The sequence below is a fragment of the Bufo bufo genome, chromosome 3 (genome assembly GCF_905171765.1).
Source record: "Bufo bufo chromosome 3, aBufBuf1.1, whole genome shotgun sequence".
NCBI classification, from domain to species: domain Eukaryota; kingdom Metazoa; phylum Chordata; class Amphibia; order Anura; family Bufonidae; genus Bufo; species Bufo bufo.
The window spans coordinates 360490632-360515747 of NC_053391.1; the positions used below are offsets into that span (position 1 = coordinate 360490632).

The 25116-nt window shown below is 44.4% G+C and overlaps 1 protein-coding gene across 1 annotated transcript in view; it reads left to right on the forward strand.

Annotated features, from left to right (window-relative positions):
* The window catches only part of CSMD2 (CUB and Sushi multiple domains 2), a 1002961-nt gene that overhangs the window by 708709 nt on the left and 269136 nt on the right, over positions 1 to 25116 (forward strand). Inside the window, exon 16 of the mRNA XM_040422265.1 lies at positions 24394 to 24532. Within this exon, the coding sequence (XP_040278199.1) occupies positions 24394 to 24532 (139 nt within the window). The remainder of the gene's footprint in view (positions 1 to 24393; positions 24533 to 25116) is intronic.

Sequence of the window (25116 nt, forward strand, 5' to 3'; positions counted from 1 at the left end):
TTTATTCATTTGTGCACAATTATATTTATTCATATAAATGATCATGTCCATTTGTATTCTTGCATGGTGTTATTCTTGTATTTTTACACAAATCTATCTGTTTATGTCAGATTATGCTAATTTGTATGGTGGCGCAATTTGTATGTTGGCACAATGCTATTTACTCATATATTGATTTACTTTGTTTGCACTTTCTTCATATGTTATGATAATTATATGGGGAAATGATTTATATAATATAAATTATGTCACACTTATAGGTATATATTATATATATGTCTTGCAGTATTATCACTAGTGGCATTTGCCACTGCTGTAAAGGTTTTTACACTTCTATATTTGTGTGGCTTATTTGGGATTTTACCTTATAGTGTGGAAAACTTATGCAGAGTCATATTGATATATTTGGATACATATGTGTCTCTTCTAGATATATGATGCATTAATTACTATGTAGGGATGCAGTAGCCTACTCGTATGTGTATCCGGTAAGATGGAGAGCGCATTGACAAAGTATGGATCTATGATACTGTGCTGCCCGTAACCAGTATGGAGCTCGTAGTGCGCGCGTCCCTCTGCGCAGCCGCGGGCGCGCTGACGCGGTCCTGGCTCTGACGTGAGACGTTCTGTGCTCTAATGAGCGTAGCCGTCCTGCGTCATCGCTACGGCCGGGTACGCGGGCATCGGCGGTGTGCGGCGGTTCGTGCGCCATAACGCATGAGGCGGGTATATTATACCATACAGGTGAGCAGCCCTGGTGATCCTGCCTCTTTGTCTTTATGCTCCTCTTCTATTGGTTAGGCGAATATGTGTTCGCCCACGTTGTGGATTATATATACCCGGCTGGGAAGGTGTATGTCATTACCCCTTGAAAAAGCTGACGGCGAAACGCGCGTCGGGGCACGGATAGCTAGTGCTGTGGTAGAGATTCTGGTCAGTATGCCTCATCAACTCTTTACTATTAAGTTTATATATTTTTTTTGTGTGAGTATGGAGTCCATTTAGTCTAGGGTCCATTGCTGACCTGTTGTTGTTATATCATAGACAGGACTATACTCTGGTATAGGCACTGACTCATTTCATTGCTGTAAAGTTATTTAGCACTTGCACTTTATGCATAATAATTGGAACTACCACACATTTGCTATCTGTATGGCATTTTAAGTGTTCTTAAATGTCTGTGTGGCCAGTGGTCACAACTCTATTTTTGTATCAATAAAACATCTGTTATTTTGTATAAAATTTCGCTGTTTGAGTTGTGATTTTGAACCCATAGATCCATATATTTCTTATTGGTTCTCTTCATGTGTGATTATGGATCACTTAATTATTTAAAATAGGGAAACATAGTTGGTTTAATTACAAAAATAACACATCCTAGATCTGAATTAATTAAATATTCTTCTGAAATACTTTGTTCTTTACATAGTTGAATGTGCTGACAACAAAATCACACAAAAAAAAAAAATGGAAATCAAATTTTTCAACCCATGGAGGTCTGGATTTGGAGTCACACTTAAAATTAAAGTGAAAAAAAACACACTACAGGCTGATCCAACTTTGATGTAATGTCCTTAAAACAAGTCAAAATGAGGCTCAGTAGTGTGTGTGGCCTCTACGTGCCTGTATGACCTCCCTACAACGCCTGTGCATGCTCCTGATGAGGTGGCGGACGGTCTCCTGAGGGATCTCCTCCCAGACCTGGACTAAAGCATCTGCCAACACCTGGACAGTCTGTGGTGCAACGTGATGTTGGTGGATAGAGCGAGACATGATGTCCCAGATGTGCTCTATTGGATTCAGGTCTGGGGAACGGGCGGGCCAGTCCATAGCATCAATGCCTTCGTTTTGCAGGAACTGCTGACACACTTCAGCCACATGAGGTCTAGCATTGTCTTGCATTAGGAGGAACCCAGGGCCAACCGCACCAGCATATGGTCTCACAAGGGGTCTGAGGATCTCATCTCGGTACCTAATGGCAGTCAGGCTACCTCTGGCGAGCACATGGAGAAAAGAAATGCCACCCCACACCATTACTGACCCAATGCCAAACCGGTCATGCTGGAGGATGTTGCAGGCAGCAGAACGTTCTCCACAGCGTCTCCAGACTCAGGGCGCCAGTGGCGAATTTGCCAATCTTGGTGTTCTCTGGCAAATGCCAAACTTTCTGCACAGTGTTGGGCTGTAAGCACAACCCCCACCTGTGGACATCGGGCCCTCATATCACCCTCATGGAGTCTGTTTCTGACCGTTTGAGCAGACACATGCAAATTTTTGGCCTGCTGGAGGTCATTTTTCAGGGCTCTGGCAGTGCTCCTCCTGTTCCTCCTTGCACAAAGGCGGAGGTAGCGGTCCTGCTGCTGGGTTGTTTCCCTCCTACGGCCTCATCCACGTCTCCTGATGTACTTGTCATGGTCTTACCTTCTTGTTGTTCTCCTTCGTTTGACATGTGCTGGCGGCCATCTTGGTTTCTGGGGTTCTTGTAGCCTTCCACCCTGCGGCTCCTCCTTCCCACTGGGAGGAGCTGGATGCCTAGCTCATATATAGGAGGTCTGTGGCTTCAGTTCCTTGCTTGGTCCCCCTGTGTTCACATGCTTCTAAGACTGCTGCTTCTGGTTCCTGATCCTGGCTTCGTCTGACTACCCTGCTGGTTCCTGATCCTGGCTTCGTCTGACTACCCTGCTGGTTCCTGATCCTGGCTTCGTCTGACTACCCTGCTGGTTCCTGATCCTGGCTTCGTCTGACTACCCTTCTGGTTCCTGATCTCTGGCCTCTCAAAGACTCTGCTTCGGTTTCACCATTCGTTTGGACTTTTGCTTTACAGCTTTATTTTCAATAAAGCCTTCTTATTTTCAGTTATCTCTTGTTGTACGTCTGGTTCATGGTTCCGTGACATTAGGACCAAGCCATGAGTTCTGACGGTACAGGGCCGTCCTCGCTACCCATGCTGGTTGCCAGACTTGATCAGCAGGATCACCTGTTGGGTCGGTTCGCTGTGGCGTTGCAAACCCTGCTTGAACGCACGGCTCATTTCGCTCCCGTTGCCGATGGGTCGGTTGTCGCTCCTACTGCCGCTCCGGTTGTTGCGCCAGAGTCTACCCCGACACCTGTTGTTGCGCCTGCAGTGTTTCGGGGTATGACCGGTTCTGCCCCTCTTCCACAGCGCTTTGGGGGAGAACCAACTCAGTGCCGAGGTTTCCTTAACCAGGTGGGCATTTATTTCGAGTTGCTGCCACATGCCTTTCCTACTGAGAGATCAAAGGTGGGCTTCTTGATCTCGCTGCTCTCGGACAAGGCCTTGGCCTGGCCAGCCCTTTATGGGAGAACAACAATCCGGTGGTTGCCGAGTTTTCCGGTTTTGTTGCTTCTCTTCGGAAGGTATTCGACGTGCCGGCTCGTGCTGCCTCTGCTGCGAAGCTCCTTATGTCCATCAGACAGGGTTCACGATCCGTAGCTGAATACGCCATTGAGTTTCGTACCCTGGCAGCAGAGGTGGGCTGGAATAATGAGGCTCTGGTCGCTGCTTTCTCTCATGGTCTCTCGGATGCCTTGAAGGATGAGGTTGCAGCTAAGGACCTACCAGTGGAGCTCGAGTCTCTTATTTCTTTCCTGATTTTGATTGACACCAGACTCAGGGAGAGACCTTCCTTTAAGGAGAGCCTGCGGAGGTCTTCTAACAGATTGGCGCCTACGTTTGCTGTCCCACCCGTGCCTCCCTCTCCTCCCACGCCTCTTGGGGATGACTTGTCTGGGGGTGAACCCATGCAGCTGGGGTTTGCTCGCCTGTCCGAGGGGGAGAGGGTACTCCGGAGACGCGAGGGTCGATGCATGTACTGTGGTCTCGGTGGGCATTTTCGGTTGGCATGTCCGAACCGTCCGGGAAACGCTCGTACCTGAGATCCTGTCGGGGGCAGATCTTGGGTGGAGTCTCCTCGTCCCCGGTTTCCCGTGTTGACAAACCACTGATCACTGTTGTCCTCTCCTGGGTCGGGGGCTCGGTGACGACCCAGGCGTTGGTGGACTCTGGTGCTGGTGGTTTGTTCATTGATAGTGTGTTCGCTGCCGCCAATTCCATTCCTCTGCAGGCTCGAGGTTCCCCACTGGCTCTTGAGGCGATAGACGGCAGACCCCTTCTGTCGTCACACGTGACTCATGAGACCCTTCCAGTGGGGATAGCCATTGGTGCCCTTCACAGAGAGTCGGTCTGCCTCCAGGTTATTTCGTCTCCACACTACTCGGTGGTCTTGGGCTACCCCTGGCTCCAGAAGCATAATCCGACTTTCGATTGGAGATCGGCCGAGATCCTCTCGTGGTCACCGCAGTGTGGGGCTAGTTGCATCCATGGGTCTGTCAAGTTGCTGTGTACTTCCTCGGACTCTCTGTTGCCTCCTGAATACGAGGAGTACCGGGATGTATTCGATAAGGTGCGCGCAGTTGCCCTACCTCCGCACCGCCCATACGATTGTGCCATAGAGTTACAACCTGGTGCCGTTCCTCCTCGTGGCAAAGTCTATCCACTGTCGGTAGCGGAGAATGAGGCCATGGAGGAGTACGTGAGGGAGGCGCTTTCACGCGGACACATTCGCAAATCCTCGTCCCCGACAGGGGCTGGATTTTTCTTTGTGAAAAAGAAGGGCGGTGAGTTGAGGCCTTGCATCGATTACAGGGGGCTCAATCGCATCACGATCAAGAACGCTTACCCGATACCCTTGATTTCCGAGCTGTTCGATCGCCTTAAAGGGGCCACGGTCTTTACCAAACTCGACCTGAGGGCGGCATATAACCTGGTAAGGATCAAGGCGGGCGATGAGTGGAAGACCGCGTTTAACACCAGGACCGGCCATTATGAATCCTTGGTTATGCCCTTTGGGTTGTGCAATGCGCCCGCAGTCTTTCAGGAATTCATCAACAATGTTTTCCGTGACCTGTTGCAGCAGTGTGTGGTGGTCTATTTGGATGACATCTTGGTATATTCTGAATCCATGGAGGCCCACATTCTGGATGTCAGACGAGTGTTGCAACGGTTACGAGAGAACAAGCTGTTCGGTAAGCTTGAGAAATGCGAATTTCACCGATCCCAGGTAACCTTCTTAGGTTACATCATTTCCGCTGAGGGGTTCTCCATGGATCCTGAGAAGGTTTCGGCTGTCTTACAGTGGCCCCAGCCCAGTGGTCTTCGTTCCCTGCAGCGCTTTTTGGGCTTCGCCAATTATTATCGGAAGTTCATCAGGGACTTTTCCATGCTGGCCAAGCCTCTCACGGATCTGACCAGGAAGGGCAGTAATTCCCAGGTCTGGCCGCTCGAGGCCATCCGAGCTTTTGAGGCCCTAAAGTCCGCTTTTGTGTCGGCTCCGATTCTGTCGCATCCCAACCCTGGGTTGCCCTTTGTCCTCGAGGTGGACGCGTCTGAGACGGGAGTAGGCGCCCTTCTGTCTCACAAGACAAAAACACAGAAATGAAGTGGCAATTCTGGAGGAGCTGCTCAGCCCCTGACACTGTGGCGTGTCTTTTATTGGGGGAGCAGCCCCACCGCATGTGGACCGCAATAATCGACTAACCCCAGCAAAATATGCATACAATGGAGGACGTCGACGCGGTCCACATGCACCACAAGAGCAAACTACACAGAATGTAGCAAATAAACATATGAAACACAGAGAGGAAATGCACCAAACAGAAATGCTACTGACTATACTGGGAAGTCATACATGCAGGTATTAAAAGCTGAGACTTTCGCCAATATGTTCCAGTCAGGAAGATATCGGAGCCCATCAATGCACCACGTCACGGTCACTCAGCATGGCAAAGGGTCCTAGCCGCTACTCTAACTATGGTGTGAACATGGTCTGGGGGTGATATAATTCAGCACACAGCCAAGCCTCCACACAAAGGCCCAGCATGAATACTGTGGTAGTACAATGTGAATGAGGCCAGGCCGTGAGCCACACCTATGCCAGACCATGTGATGGAAGTTACCAGGTGCAACAGAGTGTCCAAACACACTCAAATCTAACAAGACAAAAACACAGAAATGAAGTGGCAATTCTGGAGGAGCTGCTCAGCCCCTGACACTGTGGCGTGTCTTTTATTGGGGGAGCAGCCCCACCGCATGTGGACCGCAATAATCGACTAACCCCAGCAAAATATGCATACAATGGAGGACGTCGACGCGGTCCACATGCACCACAAGAGCAAACTACACAGAATGTAGCAAATAAACATATGAAACACAGAGAGGAAATGCACCAAACAGAAATGCTACTGACTATACTGGGAAGTCATACATGCAGGTATTAAAAGCTGAGACTTTCGCCAATATGTTCCAGTCAGGAAGATATCGGAGCCCATCAATGCACCACGTCACGGTCACTCAGCATGGCAAAGGGTCCTAGCCGCTACTCTAACTATGGTGTGAACATGGTCTGGGGGTGATATAATTCAGCACACAGCCAAGCCTCCACACAAAGGCCCAGCATGAATACTGTGGTAGTACAATGTGAATGAGGCCAGGCCGTGAGCCACACCTATGCCAGACCATGTGATGGAAGTTACCAGGTGCAACAGAGTGTCCAAACACACTCAAATCTAACAAGACAAAAACACAGAAATGAAGTGGCAATTCTGGAGGAGCTGCTCAGCCCCTGACACTGTGGCGTGTCTTTTATTGGGGGAGCAGCCCCACCGCATGTGGACCGCAATAATCGACTAACCCCAGCAAAATATGCATACAATGGAGGACGTCGACGCGGTCCACATGCACCACAAGAGCAAACTACACAGAATGTAGCAAATAAACATATGAAACACAGAGAGGAAATGCACCAAACAGAAATGCTACTGACTATACTGGGAAGTCATACATGCAGGTATTAAAAGCTGAGACTTTCGCCAATATGTTCCAGTCAGGAAGATATCGGAGCCCATCAATGCACCACGTCACGGTCACTCAGCATGGCAAAGGGTCCTAGCCGCTACTCTAACTATGGTGTGAACATGGTCTGGGGGTGATATAATTCAGCACACAGCCAAGCCTCCACACAAAGGCCCAGCATGAATACTGTGGTAGTACAATGTGAATGAGGCCAGGCCGTGAGCCACACCTATGCCAGACCATGTGATGGAAGTTACCAGGTGCAACAGAGTGTCCAAACACACTCAAATCTAACAAGACAAAAACACAGAAATGAAGTGGCAATTCTGGAGGAGCTGCTCAGCCCCTGACACTGTGGCCCTTCTGTCTCAGCGTAGAACACCAGAGGGTCCTCTGCTTCCTTGTGGGTTTTACTCCCGGAAACTGTCTTCCGCGGAGTGCAACTATCAGATTGGTGACAGGGAGTTATTGGCCATCGTGCAGGCCCTTAAAGAATGGAGGCACTTGCTCGAGGGTTCGGTGGTTCCGGTTCTCATCCTGACGGACCATAAGAATCTGACCTACCTTTCTGAGGCCAAGAGATTGACACCACGTCAGGCCAGATGGGCTCTGTTCTTGTCACGTTTTAATTACGTGGTCTCCTACCTACCCGGTTCCAAGAACATCAGGGCGGATGCCCTATCACGGCAGTACTCCGAGCTGTCCAGGGAGGAGTCGATTCCGACTTCGGTCATACCTCCGAATCAGATCCTGGCCGCCATTCGCACCAGCCTGACCTCTCCCCTGGGTGAGCAGATTTTGGCGGCTCAATCTGGTGCTCCCTCTGGGAGACCCAACGGCAGATGTTTTGTGCCTGAGGAGTTGCGCACTCGGTTGTTGCGAACCTACCATAACTCCAAGACCGCGGGGCATCCTGGAAAGAATCAGCTGTCCTGGGCTGTTTCACGTCTGTTCTGGTGGCCTTCCCTACGTTCCGACATTGCCGCATATGTAGCGGCATGCTCCGTTTGTGCCCAGAGTAAGTCCCCTCGGCACCTTCCGTTGGGCCTTCTGCAACCCATAGCCACCGGGGAGCGCCCATGGTCACACCTGGGGATGGATTTCATTGTGGACCTCCCTGCATCCCGAGGCCATACGGTCATTCTCATGATTGTGGATCGGTTTTCCAAAATGTGCCACTGTGTTCCTCTCAAGAAGTTACCCTCTGCACAAGAGTTGGCCACGATTTTTGCCAGGGAGGTCTTCCGGTTGCATGGTTTGCCCAAGGAGATTGTGTCGGATCGGGGGAGTCAGTTTGTGTCCAGGTTCTGGCGCGCCTTTTGCTCCCAGTTGGGGATTCATCTCTCCTTCTCCTCGGCCTACCACCCTCAGTCCAATGGGGCCGCAGAACGATCCAATCAGGCCTTGGAGCAATTCCTTCGTTGCTATGTCTCCGATCACCAAGACAATTGGGTTGACCTTCTGCCTTGGGCTGAGTTTGCCAGGAACACGGCGGTGAACTCTTCCTCTGGGACGTCTCCCTTCATGGCCAATTATGGGTTCCAACCTGCCGTGTTACCGGAGGTATTCTCTCCCCAGGATATTCCGGCTGTGGAGGATCACCTTTCCGTCCTACGTGCTTCTTGGGTACAGATCCAGAAGTCCCTTGAGGCCTCTGCGCAGCGCCAGAGACTCCAGGCTGATCGCAGACGAGCACCTGCTCATTCCTACCAGGTCGGAGACCGTGTATGGTTGTCCACCCGCAACCTCAACCTTCGAGTGCCCACTCCCAAGCTGGCGCCTCGCTTTGTTGGTCCCTTCCGAGTGCTTCGCAGGGTAAACCCGGTAGCCTATGCCCTTGCGCTTCCTCCTGGCATGCGGATCTCTAACGTGTTTCATGTCTCCCTGTTGAAGCCACTGGTGTGTAATCGTTTCACTTCCTCGGTTCCTCGGCCTCGTCCGGTCCGAGTGGGCAATCATGAGGAGTATGAGGTGAGCAATATCCTGGACTCACGCCTGGTCCGCGGTCGGGTGCAGTTTTTGGTCCATTGGCGTGGTTATGGTCCAGAGGAGCGTTCCTGGGTTCCCTCCGCAGATGTCCATGCTCCTGCCTTGCTCCGAGCCTTCCACGCACGCTTCCCTCAGAAACCGTTTTTTGCTCCGCGGAGGAGGGGCCCTTGAGGGGGAGGTACTGTCATGGTCTTACCTTCTTGCTGTTCTCCTTCGTTTGACATGTGCTGGCGGCCATCTTGGTTTCTGGGGTTCTTGTAGCCTTCCACCCTGCGGCTCCTCCTTCCCACTGGGAGGAGCTGGATGCCTAGCTCATATATATAGGAGGTCTGTGGCTTCAGTTCCTTGCTTGGTCCCCCTGTGTTCACATGCTTCTAAGACTGCTGCTGCTTCTGGTTCCTGATCCTGGCTTCGTCTGACTACCCTGCTGGTTCCTGATCCTGGCTTCGTCTGACTACCCTGCTGGTTCTTGATCCTGGCTTCGTCTGACTACCCTGCTGGTTCCTGATCCTGGCTTCGTCTGACTACCCTTCTGGTTCCTGATCTCTGGCCTCTCAAAGACTCTGCTTCGGTTTCACCATTCGTTTGGACTTTTGCTTTACAGCTTTATTTTCAATAAAGCCTTCTTATTTTCACTTATCTCTTGTTGTACGTCTGGTTCATAGTTCCGTGACAGTACTGGCCTGTCTCCTGGTAGCGCCTCCATGCTCTGGACACTACGCTGACAGACACAGCAAACCTTCTTGCCACAGCTCGCATTGATGTGCCATCCTGGATAAGCTGCACTACCCGAGCCACTTGTGTGGGTTGTAGACTCCGTCTCATGCTACCACTAGAGTGAAAGCACCGCCAGCATTCAAAAGTGACCAAAACATCAGCCAGGAAGCATAGGAACTGAGAAGTGGTCTGTGGTCACCACCTGCAGAACCACTCCTTTATTGGGGGTCTTTTGCTAATTGCCTATAATTTCCACCTGTTGTCTATCCCATTTGCACAACAGCATGTGAAATTGATTGTCACTCAGTGTTGCTTCCTAAGTGGACAGTTTGATTTCACAGAAGTGTGATTGACTTGGAGTTACATTGTGTTGTTTAAGTGTTCCCTTTATTTTTTTGAGCAGTGTATGATGCTATAATCTTTTTTTTATAGTCTATTTTTTTTTTCTCTTCTGAACTTCAGATTTGGAAAAAATGTACACTATTAAAAAAAAATATTATATCACTATATTAGCTATATATATTCTTGTTTTAGAATATGACAAATATTCTTAAAACGAATATATAGCAATTATATTTACTGCTATATATTCTTTTTTGAACAACTTCGCATTACGCGATTTTTACATTTTAGATTAATCGCAATCGCAAAAATAATCTTGAATACGAATATTTGCGAATATGAAACGAATATTTTAGCGAATATTTGCAAAATATTGCAAATTAGAATATGGAACCTGCCGCTTATTACTATCGATCTAGACAATAGAGAGCAGCCCTCACTGTGAATTTGGCTAGGGTTAATTATTTTTTCCTTTCCTAAATATATCTGTCATTGATGAAGGTGCAGATAGCTGGAACTTATAAATAAACGACCGACTGGCTTGATCCCAAACTAAGGAGGATATAGGTGAGCCCTTTAAAACCCTAAGAGCTCTCCCTGACTGCTATGCACATGCAGGGGTCTCAATGGTAGACGATTGCATGCCCACGTACCTAAGACTGTGTGACACCTGAAAACCCTATAATAGTGAGGGGACACGACCACCGGCTCCCTGCACTTAATACGGACGGAGTCAGGGTCACCTAGAATCAAGCCAGAAAGGAAACACAATAAAGGAAAAGACTTATCTGAGCAAACAGCAGCAGCAGCCTCCAGCAGAGAACACTTTATCCAGGTAGTATAAACCGCAAAGTGAGGCAGTATGGGAGGGAATATAAAGGAAGACGATTAGTCTAAATAAGTGACACCTGGCAGAAGGAAAGGAGATGACAAAATGAAACAAAAAAAAAGAACGTCATACAATAGGTAGAGAAGAACGTTTGCCAGACCTTCTCACAGAACTGGCGGTGACAGTACCCCTCCCTCTACGGGTGGACTCCGGACACACCTTCTCAGGATGAGACCTATGGAAAGCCCTGATGAGACGAGTGGCCTTAATGTCCGCCACTGGGACCCACATCCTCTCCTCAGGGCCATAACCCTCCCAATGAATGAGGTACCGAAGAGAACCGCGGATAATGCGAGAATCCACAAACCTAGAGACCTGAAATTTAAGATTACAATCAACAAAAATCGGAGGAGGAGGCAAAGAGGAGGGTACAGTGGGTTGGACATAAGGTTTTAATAGGGACCTGTGAAAAACATTATGGATCTTCCAAGTCTGAGGAAGATCAAGACGGAAGGCAATGGGATTGATGACGGACAAGATCTTGTAAGGCCCAATAAACTTAGGACCCAACTTCCAGGAGGGAACCTTCAGTTTGATATTCTCTGTAGACAACCACACCAGATCACCCACATTCAGGTCCGGACCAGGCACACGTCTCTTATCCGCCACACGCTTATATCTCTCACTCATCCTCTTCAGATTACCCTGAATCTTTTGCCAAATAAATGACAAAGACGAAGAAAATCTCTACTTATCAGGTAAAAAAGAAGACCCCTCTCCAGAGAATGTCTCAAACTGCGGATGAAACCCATATGCACCAAAAAATGGTGACTTATCAGAGGACTCCTGGCGACGGTTATTTAAAGCAAACTCAGCAAGGGACAAAAAAGAATACCAATCCTCCTGATTCTCCGCCACAAAACAGCGCAGATATGTCTCCAGATTCTGATTGACGCATTCGGTCTGACCATTCGACGGCGGGTGAAAAGCAGAAGAGAACGACAACCGAACCCCCAAGCGAGAACAGAAGGCCTTCCAGAATCTGGAAACAAATTGTGTGCCCCTATCAGAAACGATGTCTGAAGGAATGCCATGCAATTTAACAATGTGATCAACAAACGCTTGCCCCAGCGTCTTAGCATTGGGTAACCCAGGAAAGGGAAGGAAATGCGCCATTTTGCTAAAACCACCAGCTACTACCAGAATCACAGTCTTCCCCGAGGAACTAGGCAGGTCCGTAATGAAGTCCATGGACAGATGCGTCCAAGGACGGGAAGGAATGGGTTACGGGAGCAGAGAACCTGATGGCCGTGAATAAGGGACCTTGACACGAGCGCAGGTCTCGCAGGCTGCCACAAAGCCCTCAACCGTCTTACGAAGAGCAGGCCACCAGAATCTCCGAGCAATGAGATCCACTGTGGCTCTACTCCCCGGGTGCCCAGCAAGGACAGTATCGTGGTGCTCCTTAAAAACCTTGTGTCGTAAAGCGAGAGGCACAAGCAACCTCCCAGGAGGACAAAGATCAGGAGCCGCTGCCTGGGCTGCCTGAACCTTTGCCTCTAAATCAGGATAAAGAGCAGAGACGACCACCCCTTCAGCCAAAATGGGACTCGGGTCTTCAAAGTTCCCCCCTCCCGAAAAAAAACAACATGACAGGGCATCCGCCTTCACATTTTTAACCCCAGGGCGGAACGTAACAACAAAATTAAACCTAGAAAAGAACAAAGACCATCTGGTCTGTCTCGGGTTCAGACGCTTGGCCGATTCCAAGTAGGCCAGATTCTTATGGTCGGTAAACACGGTAATAGGGTGTCTGGCTCCCTCTAACCAATGGCGCCATTCCTCAAAAGCTAATTTGATGGCCAACAACTCCCTATCTCATACATCGTAATTTCTCTCTGCAGAGGAGAGTTTCCTTGAGAAAAAGGCACACGGTCACTATTTGGCAGGAGAGGGACCCTGAGATAAGACCGCACCCACACCCACCTCAGAAGCATCCACCTCAACAATAAAAGGTAGAGAGACATCAGGTTGTACCAAAATGGGATCGGAAGCAAAACTCTCTTTAATACTAGAAAAGGCTTTAAGCGCATCTACCGACCACGAGGAAAAAATCCACCCCCTTTTTAGTCATATCAGTGAGTGGCTTAACAACAGAGGAATAATTCAAAATGAACTTTCTGTAATAATTGGCAAAACCCAAAAACCGCATTAGTGCCTTCTGATTCTCAGGAAGCTCCCAATCAAGCACAGCACGGACCTTCTCAGGGTCTAACCGAAAACCAGATGCGGAGAGAAGAAAAACAAGAAATTGAATCTCCGGAACCGCAAATACACATTTTTCCAGTTTAGCGTACAATTTATTCTCCCGCAGAATCAGGAAGACCTGACATACAGTGGGGGAAATAATTATTTGACCCCTCACTGATTTTGTAAGTTTGTCCAATGACAAAGAAATGAAAAGTCTCAGAACAGTATCATTTCAATGGTAGGTTTATTGTAACAGTGGCAGATAGCACATCAAAAGGAAAATCGAAAAAATAACTTTAAATAAAAGATAGCAACTGATTTGCATTTCATTGAGTGAAATAAGTATTTGAACCCTCTAACAAAAAAAGACTTAATACTTGGTGGAAAAACCCTTGTTTGCAAGCACAGAGGTCAAACGTTTCTTGTAATTGATGACCAAGTTTGCGCACATTTTAGGAGGAATGTTGGTCCACTCCTCTTTGCAGATCATCTCTAAATCCCTAAGGTTTCGAGGCTGTCTCTGTGCAACTCTGAGCTTGAGCTCCCTCCATAGGTTTTCGATTGGATTAAGGTCCGGAGACTGACTAGGCCACTCCATGACCTTAATGTGCTTCTTCTTGAGCCACTCCTTTGTTGCCTTTGCTGTATGTTTTGGGTCATTGTCGTGCTGGAACACCCATCCACGACCCATTTTCAGTTTCCTGGCAGAGGGAAGGAGGTTGTCGCTCAGGATTTCACGATACATGGCTCCGTCCATTTTCCCGTTTATGCGAATAAGTTGTCCTGTGCCCTTAGCAGAAAAACACCCCCAAAGCAAAATGTTTCCACCCCCATGCTTGACGGTGGAGACGGTGTTTTGGGGGTCATAGGCAGCATTTTTCTTCCTCCAAACACAGCGAGTTGAGTTAATGCCAAAGAGCTCTATTTTGGTCTCATCAGACCACAGCACCTTCTCCCAGTCACTCTCTGAATCATTCAGGTGTTCATTGGCAAACTTCAGACGGGCCTGCACATGTGCCTTCCTGAGCAGGGGGACCTTGCGAGCCCTGCAGGATTTTAATCCATTGCGGTGTAATGTGTTTCCAATGGTTTTCTTGGTGACTGTGGTCCCTGCTAATTTGAGGTCATTAACTAACTCCTCCCGTGTAGTTCTAGGATGCTTTTTCACCTTTCTCAGAACCATTGACACCCCACGAGGTGAGATCTTGCGTGGAGCCCCAGAGCGAGGTCGATTGATGGTCATTTTGTGCTCCTTCCATTTTCGAACAATCGCACCAACAGTTGTCACCTTCTCTCCCAGCTTCTTGCTAATGGTTTTGTAGCCCATTCCAGCCTTGTGCAGGTCTACAATTTTGTCTCTGACATCCTTGGACAGCTCTTTGGTCTTTCCCATGTTGGAGAGTTTGGAGTCTGCTTGATTGATTGATTCTGTGGACAGGTGTCTTTTATACAGGTGACTAGTTAAGACAGGTGTCCTTAATGAGGGTGACTAATTGAGTAGAAGTGTCTAACCACTCTGTGGGAGCCAGAACTCTTAATGGTTGGTAGGGGTTCAAATACTTATTTCACTCAATGAAATGCAAATCAGTTGCTATCTTTTATTTAAAGTTATTTTTTTCGATTTTCCTTTTGATGTGCTATCTGCCACTGTTACAATAAACCTACCATTGAAATGATACTGTTCTGAGACTTTTCATTTCTTTGTCATTGGACAAACTTACAAAATCAGTGAGGGGTCAAATAATTATTTCCCCCACTGTAGGTGGTCCAGATGAGTCTTGAAATCAGGAGAAAAAATCAAAATGTCATCTAGATACACCAGTACAAATTTCCCCATTAAATGATAAAAAATGCTGTTCACAAAATGTTGGAAAACGGCCATAGCATTCATCAAACCAAAGGGCATAACCAAATTCTCGAAATGACCCTCAGGGGTATTGAAGGCCGTCTTCCATTCGTCCCCTTCCCTGACCCTGACTAGGTTGTATGCCTCTCTTAAATCCAACTTAGAAAAAACTTTAGCCCCAACAATCTGGTTAAACAGGTCCGGGATCAGAGGAAGCGGATATGGGTCACGAATGATGATACGGTTCAGCTCCCTGACATCCAGACAAGGTCTTAAAGAAGCATCTTTTTTCTTAACAAAAAAAAACCAGAGGCAACAGGTGACTTCGAGGGTCGGATGTGTCCCTTTCTCAGGCTCTCAGAGATATAAGTACGCATAGCGACTCTTTCAGGTTGGGAGAGATTGTATAATCGTGATTTTGGCAGCTTGGCGCCTGGGATGAGAGTAATAGGGCAGTGGTACTCCCGGTGAGGGGGAAACTCCTGGACACCACTCTCGTACTTAATACGGATGGAGTCAGGGTCACCTAGAATCAAGCCAGCAAGGAAAAACAATAAAGGAAAAAACTTTTCTGAGCAAACAGCAGCAGCAGCCTCCAGCAGTGAACACTTCATGCAGGAAGTAGTATAAACCGCAAAGTGAGGCAGTATGGGAGGGAATATAAAGGAAGACGATTAGTCTAAATAAGTGACACCTGGCAGAAGGAAAGGAGATGACAAAGTGAAACCAAAACAAAGAACGTCATACAAGAGGTAGAGAAGAACGCCTGCCAGACCTTCTCACAGAACTGGTGGTTACAATATCTTTCCAAAAATTAACATCTATACCATATAATTATATATAAATAGCATGGACTGGGCACAATGACCTTCATTCAACCCCTCAGATGCCACGTTCAATGCTGATTGAGGCATCTAAAGGTCACATTCAGCCTATCAGAGTGTTAATCAGAGGTTGCAACAAAAAAATATATACACTCACATCATCCATTTGATCATGGCTATCTTGATTGGGGAGAATGCGCCAATTCTCGGTGATGTCACATATCAGTGCGCACAAGAATTGGTGCTCTTTTGGCACTCAAGATGCTCAAATGGATGAGATGAGAATGTTTAGGGTTTTTTTTCAGGAAAGATTGATTCATTACCATGTAGTGTCAGGAAATTTGGATTCATGGCTAATCTAATTTTTCTTGAAATTCGGATATAATTCCACTTTGTTAACTTCGATTCACTCAACACTAACTATAAATCAGCTACTCTGATTCTCTCTTAAATAGCCAGTGCTGACTGCACGATCTGCCCTGCGGCTAGTTAGTTACTCAGCACGCTGGGGATACTAAAGAATTATTCACTGTCAGCGCTGGCCATGCTGATCAGAGTCAATATAGCAGAAGGGCAGAGCAAATATATATGCATAGTACAAATGTTAATTTTTAGAAATATATAGGAACCAGCAAGGAGGAAAAAAATAATTAACCTCAGCCGTCTTCACAGTGAGTGTTGCTCTGTACTGTGTAGACGGATATGCTTAGCAACACTCATTTAGTGAGCATTGCTAAGGGAAATTTCAGGGCGAGTTTTTTTATTATAAACATACAACTTTACTAAATAAACTATATTAAAACAAAGTTCCCTATCGTTGCTCTTACACATTAGAGGGGAAAAAATGGCAGTTACACTTTAAGCCTAAATAACGAAACATATAAATAAAATAATTACACCATTTTTTATCTAACCGAACAGTGTTTATAGGGAAATCTATAATTCATTTCCTGCTGGAGAAGTCATGTGCCTTGAAGATCATTTCCAGAAATATAATCAAATAACATTGAATAAACAAATGGTGTTTAGTAGTAATTCTTTCTACGTCAGTACCAAGCTATAAGCTGGTCCATAGTTGGGTGATTATGAACTGATGAAAAGAAGAGAATCTTGTGTGACTAATTAATTTTCATAAGATGTGCATTTTTTCCACTCTGTAATTCGCTGTGTGACACACTAGCTACATGTGAACCCATCCAGTAAAGCTTTTCAGCCTCTAAATGAAGGCTATTTCCTATTAAAGGGGCTTTCCAATGCCAACACAAATTCAGTAGTTTGCAAATGTACAATAATGAAATGTACTAATACATATAAATTTGCAAATGTTCACGGATGACTATTTTACCTGCAGTCACATGATCTCAGACACAGCTGCCTCCTCACCAGCCATGATGAAAAAGGGGGCTGATGAACTGAGGCAGAAAGCCAGATCCTTCATAAATGGTACCAATATACAGAGAGAAGAGAAGAAGCTCCCTGTCACCTGAGTATAACATCTTGCAGGAGAAGCTCCAAACCACCAGAACCAAGTGGCCATCCTTGAAGCTTTGAAAATGAAAATATGGATACAAATTAAAATGTATTCCCTACTAAGTTTCTTTATTTTACACTTGAAAACCACTGAACATGTTTACTGGAGTAGGACAACCCTTTTAATATGGGACTTCCTAGTGGTATGAGCTGAAGTGCATAAATCAAGCCAAGAATGAATCTCAGTTACAATTGCATTCTCTTGCTAAGTCTCAAATTCTTTCTCAACAATGCATGAGCCAATCTTTTTGTCACTTTCTCTGGTCACTTTCCAGATATCCTTTACAAAGTACTTTTGTCTGCATCTCTGCTTATTCTTTTTTCCCTAATTTCTTAACTCTATTGCTTGGGAGGGGAGCAGTGCTTTTGGGAAGAAACAAAAGTATGCAAATTAGCTCATACCAGCTGAACTATGGATGTCTCTGGTTTGGCGGGTATGAGCTAATTTACATGTCGATTGTTCCCTAGGATATCTGTTCTATACTTATTACAGGATTTCATGTGTCCTTGAACCCTTAATGCATAAGCATTACATGTACGTCATCATGCTTAGGGGGCTGTATAGAGCAAGTACAGTCATGGCCAAAAGTTTTGAGAATGACACAAATATTAGTTTTCACAAAGCTTGCTGCTAAACTGCTTTTAGATCTTTGTTTCAGTTGTTTTTGTGATGTAGTGAAATATAATTACACGCACTTCATACGTTTCAAAGGCTTTTATTGACAATTACATGACATTTATGCAAAGAGTCAGTATTTGCAGTGTTGGCCCTTCTTTTTCAGGACCTCTGCAATTCGACTGGGCATGCTCTCAATCAACTTCTGGGCCAATTCCTGACTGATAGCAACCCATTCTTTCATAATCACTTCTTGGAGTTTGTCAGAATTAGTGGGTTTTTGTTTGTCCACCCGCCTCTTGAGGATTGACCACAAGTTCTCAATGGGATTAAGATCTGGGGAGTTTCCAGGCCATGGACCCAAAATGTCAAAGTTTTGGTCCCCGAGCCACTTAGTTATCACTTTTGCCTTATGTGCTCCATCGTGCGGGAAAATGCATTGTTCTTCACCAAACTGTTGTTGGATTGTTGGAAGAAGTTGCTGTTGGAGGGTGTTTTGGTCTTTATTCATGGCTGTGTTTTTGGGCAAAATTGTGAGTGAGCCCACTCCCTTGGATGAGAAGCAACCCCACACATGAATGGTCTCAGGATGCTTTACTGTTGGCATGACACAGGACTGATGGTAGCGCTCACCTTTTCTTCTCCGGACAAGCCTTTTTCCATATTCCCCAAACAATCGGAAAGAGGCTTCATCGGAGAATATGACTTTGGCCCAGTCCTCAGCAGTCCATTTACCATACTTTCTGCAGAAGATCAATCTGTCCCTGATGTTTTTTTGGAGAGAAGTGGCTTCTTTGCTGCCCTTCTTGACACCAGGCCATCTTCCAAAAGTCTTCGCCTAACTGTGCGTGCAGATGCGCTCACACCTGCCTGCTGCCATTCCTGAGCAAGCTCTGCACTGGTGGCACTCCGATCCTGCAGCTGAATCCTCTTTAGGAGACGATCCTGGCGCTTGCTGGACTTTCTTGGACGCCCTGAAGCCTTCTTAACAAGAATTGAACCTCTTTCCTTGAAGTTCTTGATGATCCTATAAATTGTTGATTGAGGTGCAATCTTAGTAGCCACAATATCCTTGCCTGTGAAGCCATTTTTATGCAACGCAATGATGGCTGAACGCGTTTCTCTGCAGGTCACCATGGTTAACAATGGAAGAACAATGATTTCAAACATCACCCTCCCTTTAACATGTCAAGTCTGCCATTTTAACCCAATCAGCCTGACATAATGATCTTCAGCCTTGTGCTCGTCAACATTCTCACCTGAGTTAACAAGACGATTACTGAAATGATCTCAGCAGGTCCTTTAATGAAAGCAATGAAATGCAGTGGAAAGTTTTTTTTGGGATTAAGTTAATTTACATGGCAAAGAAGGACTATGCAATTCATCTGATCACTCTTCATAACATTCTGGAGTATATGCAAATTGCTATTATAAAAACTTAAGCGGCAACTTTTCCAATTTCCAATATTTATCTAATTCTCAAAACTTTTGGCCATGACTGTACGCAAGCTGAGATCGCTCTATACCTGGTGGGATCTGGCTGTATAATACAGCCAGCACCTGGCTGCAAAGACGAGGATCAGCAGTGATGCTCCAACCCAGTTATGTAACCCCTAAAATGCCTCTGTCAATAGCATCTGTGGGGTTAGGCAGAGGGAGGGGGCTCCCTCTGCCTTCCAATTGGAGATCCCACGGCTAAATCGCAGGGCTCTTATCAATTACTATGATAGCCTGGGGACTTCTGAAGGTTTCCAGGCTTATCGTGGTTAACTGTCTGTACAGCGTGGGGCAAGGCTCAGCAAGCCGTGTCTCAGAATCCCATAGACCTCAATAGTATTTTATTCAGATGTATGGGACAAGCAATCAAAAGATCATATGTTCCAGTCTCCAAAGGGGGCTAAAAGTTATTGTAGAAAAATCTAAACATAAAAATATAAAAAATTAAAATCATCCATTTTGCCAATTTAAAATCTAAAAATAAACAATTCAAAAATAAACATAACAGGTATTTCTGCATCCCAAAATGCCCAAGCCATACAGTTCTCCCCGTAAAAAGACAAATCCTAATACAGCTCTGTAGACGGAAATCTAAAAAAATACAAAGAACATTTAGATTTTTTTCCAAATGTTTAGTAAAACAAAATAAAAACTATATAAATTTGATATCGCCATAACTGTATTAACCCCCAGAATAAGGACCTCGTGTCACTTTCAGCACATAGTGAATGCCTTCATATGAAAACCCCAAAAATCTTGGAATTGTGGGTTTTTTCAATTTCACCCCACTAAGATTTTTCCTTGCTGTTTTACAAAACAAGGTATGGTAAATAGAATATTTAAAAAGCTATGACTCTTGGAATGTGGAGAGGAAAAATAAAATACAGGCTAGTCCTTAAGGGGTTAATGGAGTTATCTATCTGGTGCAAGTGGTTAAGCACCCAGACCACTAGAAGAAAGAAGGTTTCATAGTCTCTAACCCAGTTTTCTGACATAGAAAAGTTGGAAATTTTGTTGGCATGGACCATGGTCAGGACCTCCGTGGCCCAACTCATTTAACAACATCTGTGCCAGAAAACCGCCGCATGTTAGACCAGAAGTCTACTCCAGCTCCTGTCTGGAGTAGATTTCATGTCTGGTGTATGGGTTGTCCAACATACTACACAAGTATTAAATGTTTGTCCTATAAAAATTGTAGCACATCTGCTGTTGTTTCCATCTTTTGGAGGAATGGCAAAATAAGTTCTACTCATCTGTACCTCACAGGGAAAATATTGATCACAGCCTGATTAGTATTTAAGGGGTTAAAATGTTTATAACCATTCTTTATATAGTTGCCTTTTTTTTTACATGTAATGGAACGTTCTGCCCATTGTGGTGCCCAAACTGCCTTAGGAAGAACAGCGCTGAGATGTCATAGTTAAAACTTTGTATTCCACGCAGATAATAAGAATCTAACAGAACGAGCCGGATTCTAATAACCTATTATCACTGACACATTATAGAGCTCTGCAATTATGACCCTGTACTAATTGGTACTTATACACACACCAATGAAGATTGACACTAGCTAACCTTATCATGGAGACCTGCTAGGCTATAACTGTCTAATAAAATGCAACTACAATTAACTCCTTACTGTCAATAGGCTTGACATTTTCCCCTTCAGTTTATATCTTACTACTGTAAAACAGAGGTCATTTGCTCATAATTGCTTGTCTTTTTAATGTAATCTAAGTGGTTCCACTTAATTTAGGGTATTATGATAATGATTTCACATGGCTGGTATAAATAGTAGAACTGGTACTGTGGACCAAGGAACCATGTGCTCTTTATGACATTCTTAACACTTCTTCCTGAGCCGGAGCTTGTTTAGCACTGCTAATGATTATTCTAATGGGTGACTATTCCCTATTATCATTATATATTATTTTGTAGTCAAATAATTTGATAGAACAGGCCTCATAAATGTAATGATTAAAGTGCCATGTACATTAACCCAGCACATTTTCACTGCAAAGGGTAAATTATTGTAATATGGTAATGTTTCACAAGTAAAATATTTAGGATCTTGGTTCATCCCCTTAGGTTGGCAGGAAATGGACCTAGGTCTGCTTCCTGGTTAAAGAGTCGTGAGAGTTGAGTTGAGGAAGAGAGAGAATATACTTGTGCAAGTTCCTCAGAACTAGAACCCAGCTCAGAGAATTTTCAACTCTGAGACCATCTACAGACAAGAGAGCCTTAGCTACACAAAAGTGCTTCACAGAAAGAGATATGAGAATCTAAAAGGCTGTCCATTGGAGTCAGTCAGAAAGGTATTGTTCATGTTTATGGCAGAGAGAGAGAGAGTTTGCTGCTTTAAGATGGACCATTGCTAGCACACCCTTCAATACTTTCAGATGGTTTGGCCGTCTGTATCTTAAATCTGTACCCCTCAGCCCCAGAAAAACGGGAACATTTTAATCAGACCTCATTGCCTGTAAAGTTGTGTAGAGAGACAGATAGAAGAAGTACTACAACCCCCATCATTGCTGCTATCCATACGTTGATGTTGGGGAAGGACTGTACTATAATCTGCTTCTGCCTTATTACTGTTCAATGTAGGACTACTCCTATTCTGCAAATTAGTAAAAAGAGACTTATTTATTGACATAAACTAGGCTGGTTACTGACTTCTCCATCATCTGCTGGTCACTTCATACACACTCCTGACTTAAACCCTGTCACACTATAGGAAAAAGCTCCACCCTCTCTGGTGGCTGGTATAGTGGGAGTGCACATAGACACACAAGTGCAAGAGCTCATGTCCTGGCCACCTAGTGTCTGTGCTGCAATGGTGGCCGTAACCTCTGGAAATGAATAGTGTATAATGCAATGGAAAAAATTAATTAAGCCAGCAAAGGAAGCAATATAGACAATGATAATACATTAGTAAGAGCCTATTATTAAATTTGTCTACATAATATATACCATTTGCCTTAGTGAGACAACCCCTTTAAGAGTGACAATATGTGGACTCACACCTATTCCCTAAAACTGACTGAAATATCATCATATTTTCTCTGTGTAGAATTGTTGAATGTATATAGTATATCAATATTTCTCAGTGATGATAACAAGTCAATTACTCACTTAGGGCTCATTCAACGACTGTATCCTATCCGCAAAAATGCGGATCCGTTTTTTTTTTTTTTGCGGATTAGATACTGACCCATTCACTTCTATGGGGCACTTTTCTATTCCATGGTTCCGCAAAACAAATGAAACATGTCCTATACTTGTCCGTGAAAATCAGGACATGGCACCATTGAAGTCTATGGGTCCACAAAAATACTAAATGCTATACGTTTTTTTGCGGATCCGTAAAAAAACGAATAGCATTCAGTATTTTTGCGGACAGCATATGGCCGTCTGAATGAACCCTTACTCAAATAAACTGTGTGTAACTGTTTTTAAACTAACATACACTGTAGTCCCGCAGTATTTAAAGCACAGAATGAGGATTATGTTAGTATCCTCTGGGAAGTTGGGAAACTTGACGCTACTTTATTGCCAAGCCACTGCTGCATATGACCTCTATAGAAATAAAATACAATTTGGTCCTGGAACATCATTGCTGCTTTCCTTTTGTTCGTCATTGGTAGCCATACTGCCAATTCCAACATATCCAAGTGAATATGCGAAAAAAACATTACTTCTTATGTCCACCAATTTTACTAAATAGTGCAGACTAATAGCAATATCTAGTACCAATTATGTCTGCTCTTCATATTTTAGAAGATAAGAGCAATTTTAATGAGGAAAACTCTGGTCTTCTAACAGCTGGAAACATTAACATCTAGCAGTACACAAGAGGTTTGTAAATGCACAAAACAATCGTAAAGAAGGACGTTGAAGAATAAAACTGGGCTAAGAATAACTCCTCACAGTGGGATCAATATACTCAGCACATCAAATAGGGTAGATAGGAGGCAGGTCAGTGTTTAACTTGCCAATAGGTGTGAGCTTATAAGACAAGATCATAAAATAAACACATGACTTGCGCCTTGTAGATAAATAACAGACATTACTGGAAATTACCCCTACCAGAATAGCACGGTTTATACGTCAGATGGAAAGGTTACAGAAGGTGAGCAAAAAACAGAAGACAGAAGTCATTCCTTGAGGATTGTTTGTTACTCTCTTTAACACACGCATCCTATAATTCTAAACATAATCACCAACAGAGACATACTGAAAATCACACTACTACCTTAGGGAAATGTTACTTCTATCAGCTCATGTTTTAAAGAGTTGTCATCAGACCCAATGAAACTTTTTTTTGCTTTAGCCACAGATGGTGCAGAGTTCATAGCGTTGAATATCTTGCTTTGACATGGAATGTCTTTGTCATTATCCTGTCTTGATACTTTCACACTAATGTGAAATCTTTTACAATATATATATATATATATATATATATATATATATATATACACAGGTGAAACTCGAAAAATTTGAATATCGTGCAAAGTTCATTTATTTCAGTAATGCAACTTAAAAGGTAAAACTAATATATGAGATAGACTCATTACATGCAAAGCGAGATATTTCAAGCCTTTATTTGTTATAATTTGGATGATTATGGCTTTCAGCTTATGAAAACCCAAAAGTCACAATTTTGAGGTACTAGAGTGTGACACTTTGAACCTAGAATATTGAACCTTTTCACAAAATTCTAATTTTAATCTGCATTAATTCAATTCCTTTTAATTTGCATTACTGAAATAAATATATTTTTTTGCACAATATTCAAATTTTTCTAGTCCGGAGAGTACTTATTAATAAACTTTTACATACAGTATTTAAACACTAGTAGTCTTTGGGCCAGAAAAGAGAAGGGTCACTTGTGGGTAGTAAAGGATACTCATGAGCAGAAAGATGATTTTCGGAGGAAATTAGAAATTTTAAATTTAGTGAAAGACTACTAATTTCACAATATACACTGTATATATTTGCACTATAGGTGTAATGGGTAATTCAAAACATTTATGTATTTTCTTGTGATATTTTTTATAACATATGCTATCATAATTCTTTCAGCTCCATGTGGTGGCCATTTGACTGCTCCAAGTGGGATGATTCTGTCCCCTGGGTGGCCTGGATTTTACAAGGACTCCTTGAACTGTGTGTGGGTTCTTGAAGCACAACCTGGATATCCCATAAAAATCACATTTGACAAGTAAGTTAACTGACCAAAAGATGATTCATTACACAAGCAAGTATATAAAACTATACATTCAAAGTTTGTTTAAAGTAGAGATATAAACATGACAAACATCACTAACCTTTCAACAAACTTTGCATTAATCAGTAGTACAGTGTGTGTACATTATAACACTAATTTAGGTCATTATATCCTTGTATCTGGCATTTTAACAGTTTTACTTCTGTGCATGCTGAATGTCTATTTTGCAGTTGTCCAATAGATGGTGCCATCCTCTACACTCAGAAAGTAGAGGAGAATTTGTTTCCTAATCTTCTCTTATGCGCTCAGAAGCAGCCCCAGGATCCTAGGGAACGTTACAAAGAAGTACTGACCTGTATGGACGTGAATACAGCACTTGTGCTGAGCTATAAACCTCCTATTTAGCTGTCTCTTTGTCTGTGTGTGTCTCACTCAGCTATTACTCACTCATCCCCTTTCCATTGAGTTATATTGACATATATAATATGATAGTTCAGCAGAGCTGGTTCATCTGGATACAGATAAAAAGCATTTTTCAAACAGAAAAGCAATTAGCAAGGGGGACTGTGTTAAACAGT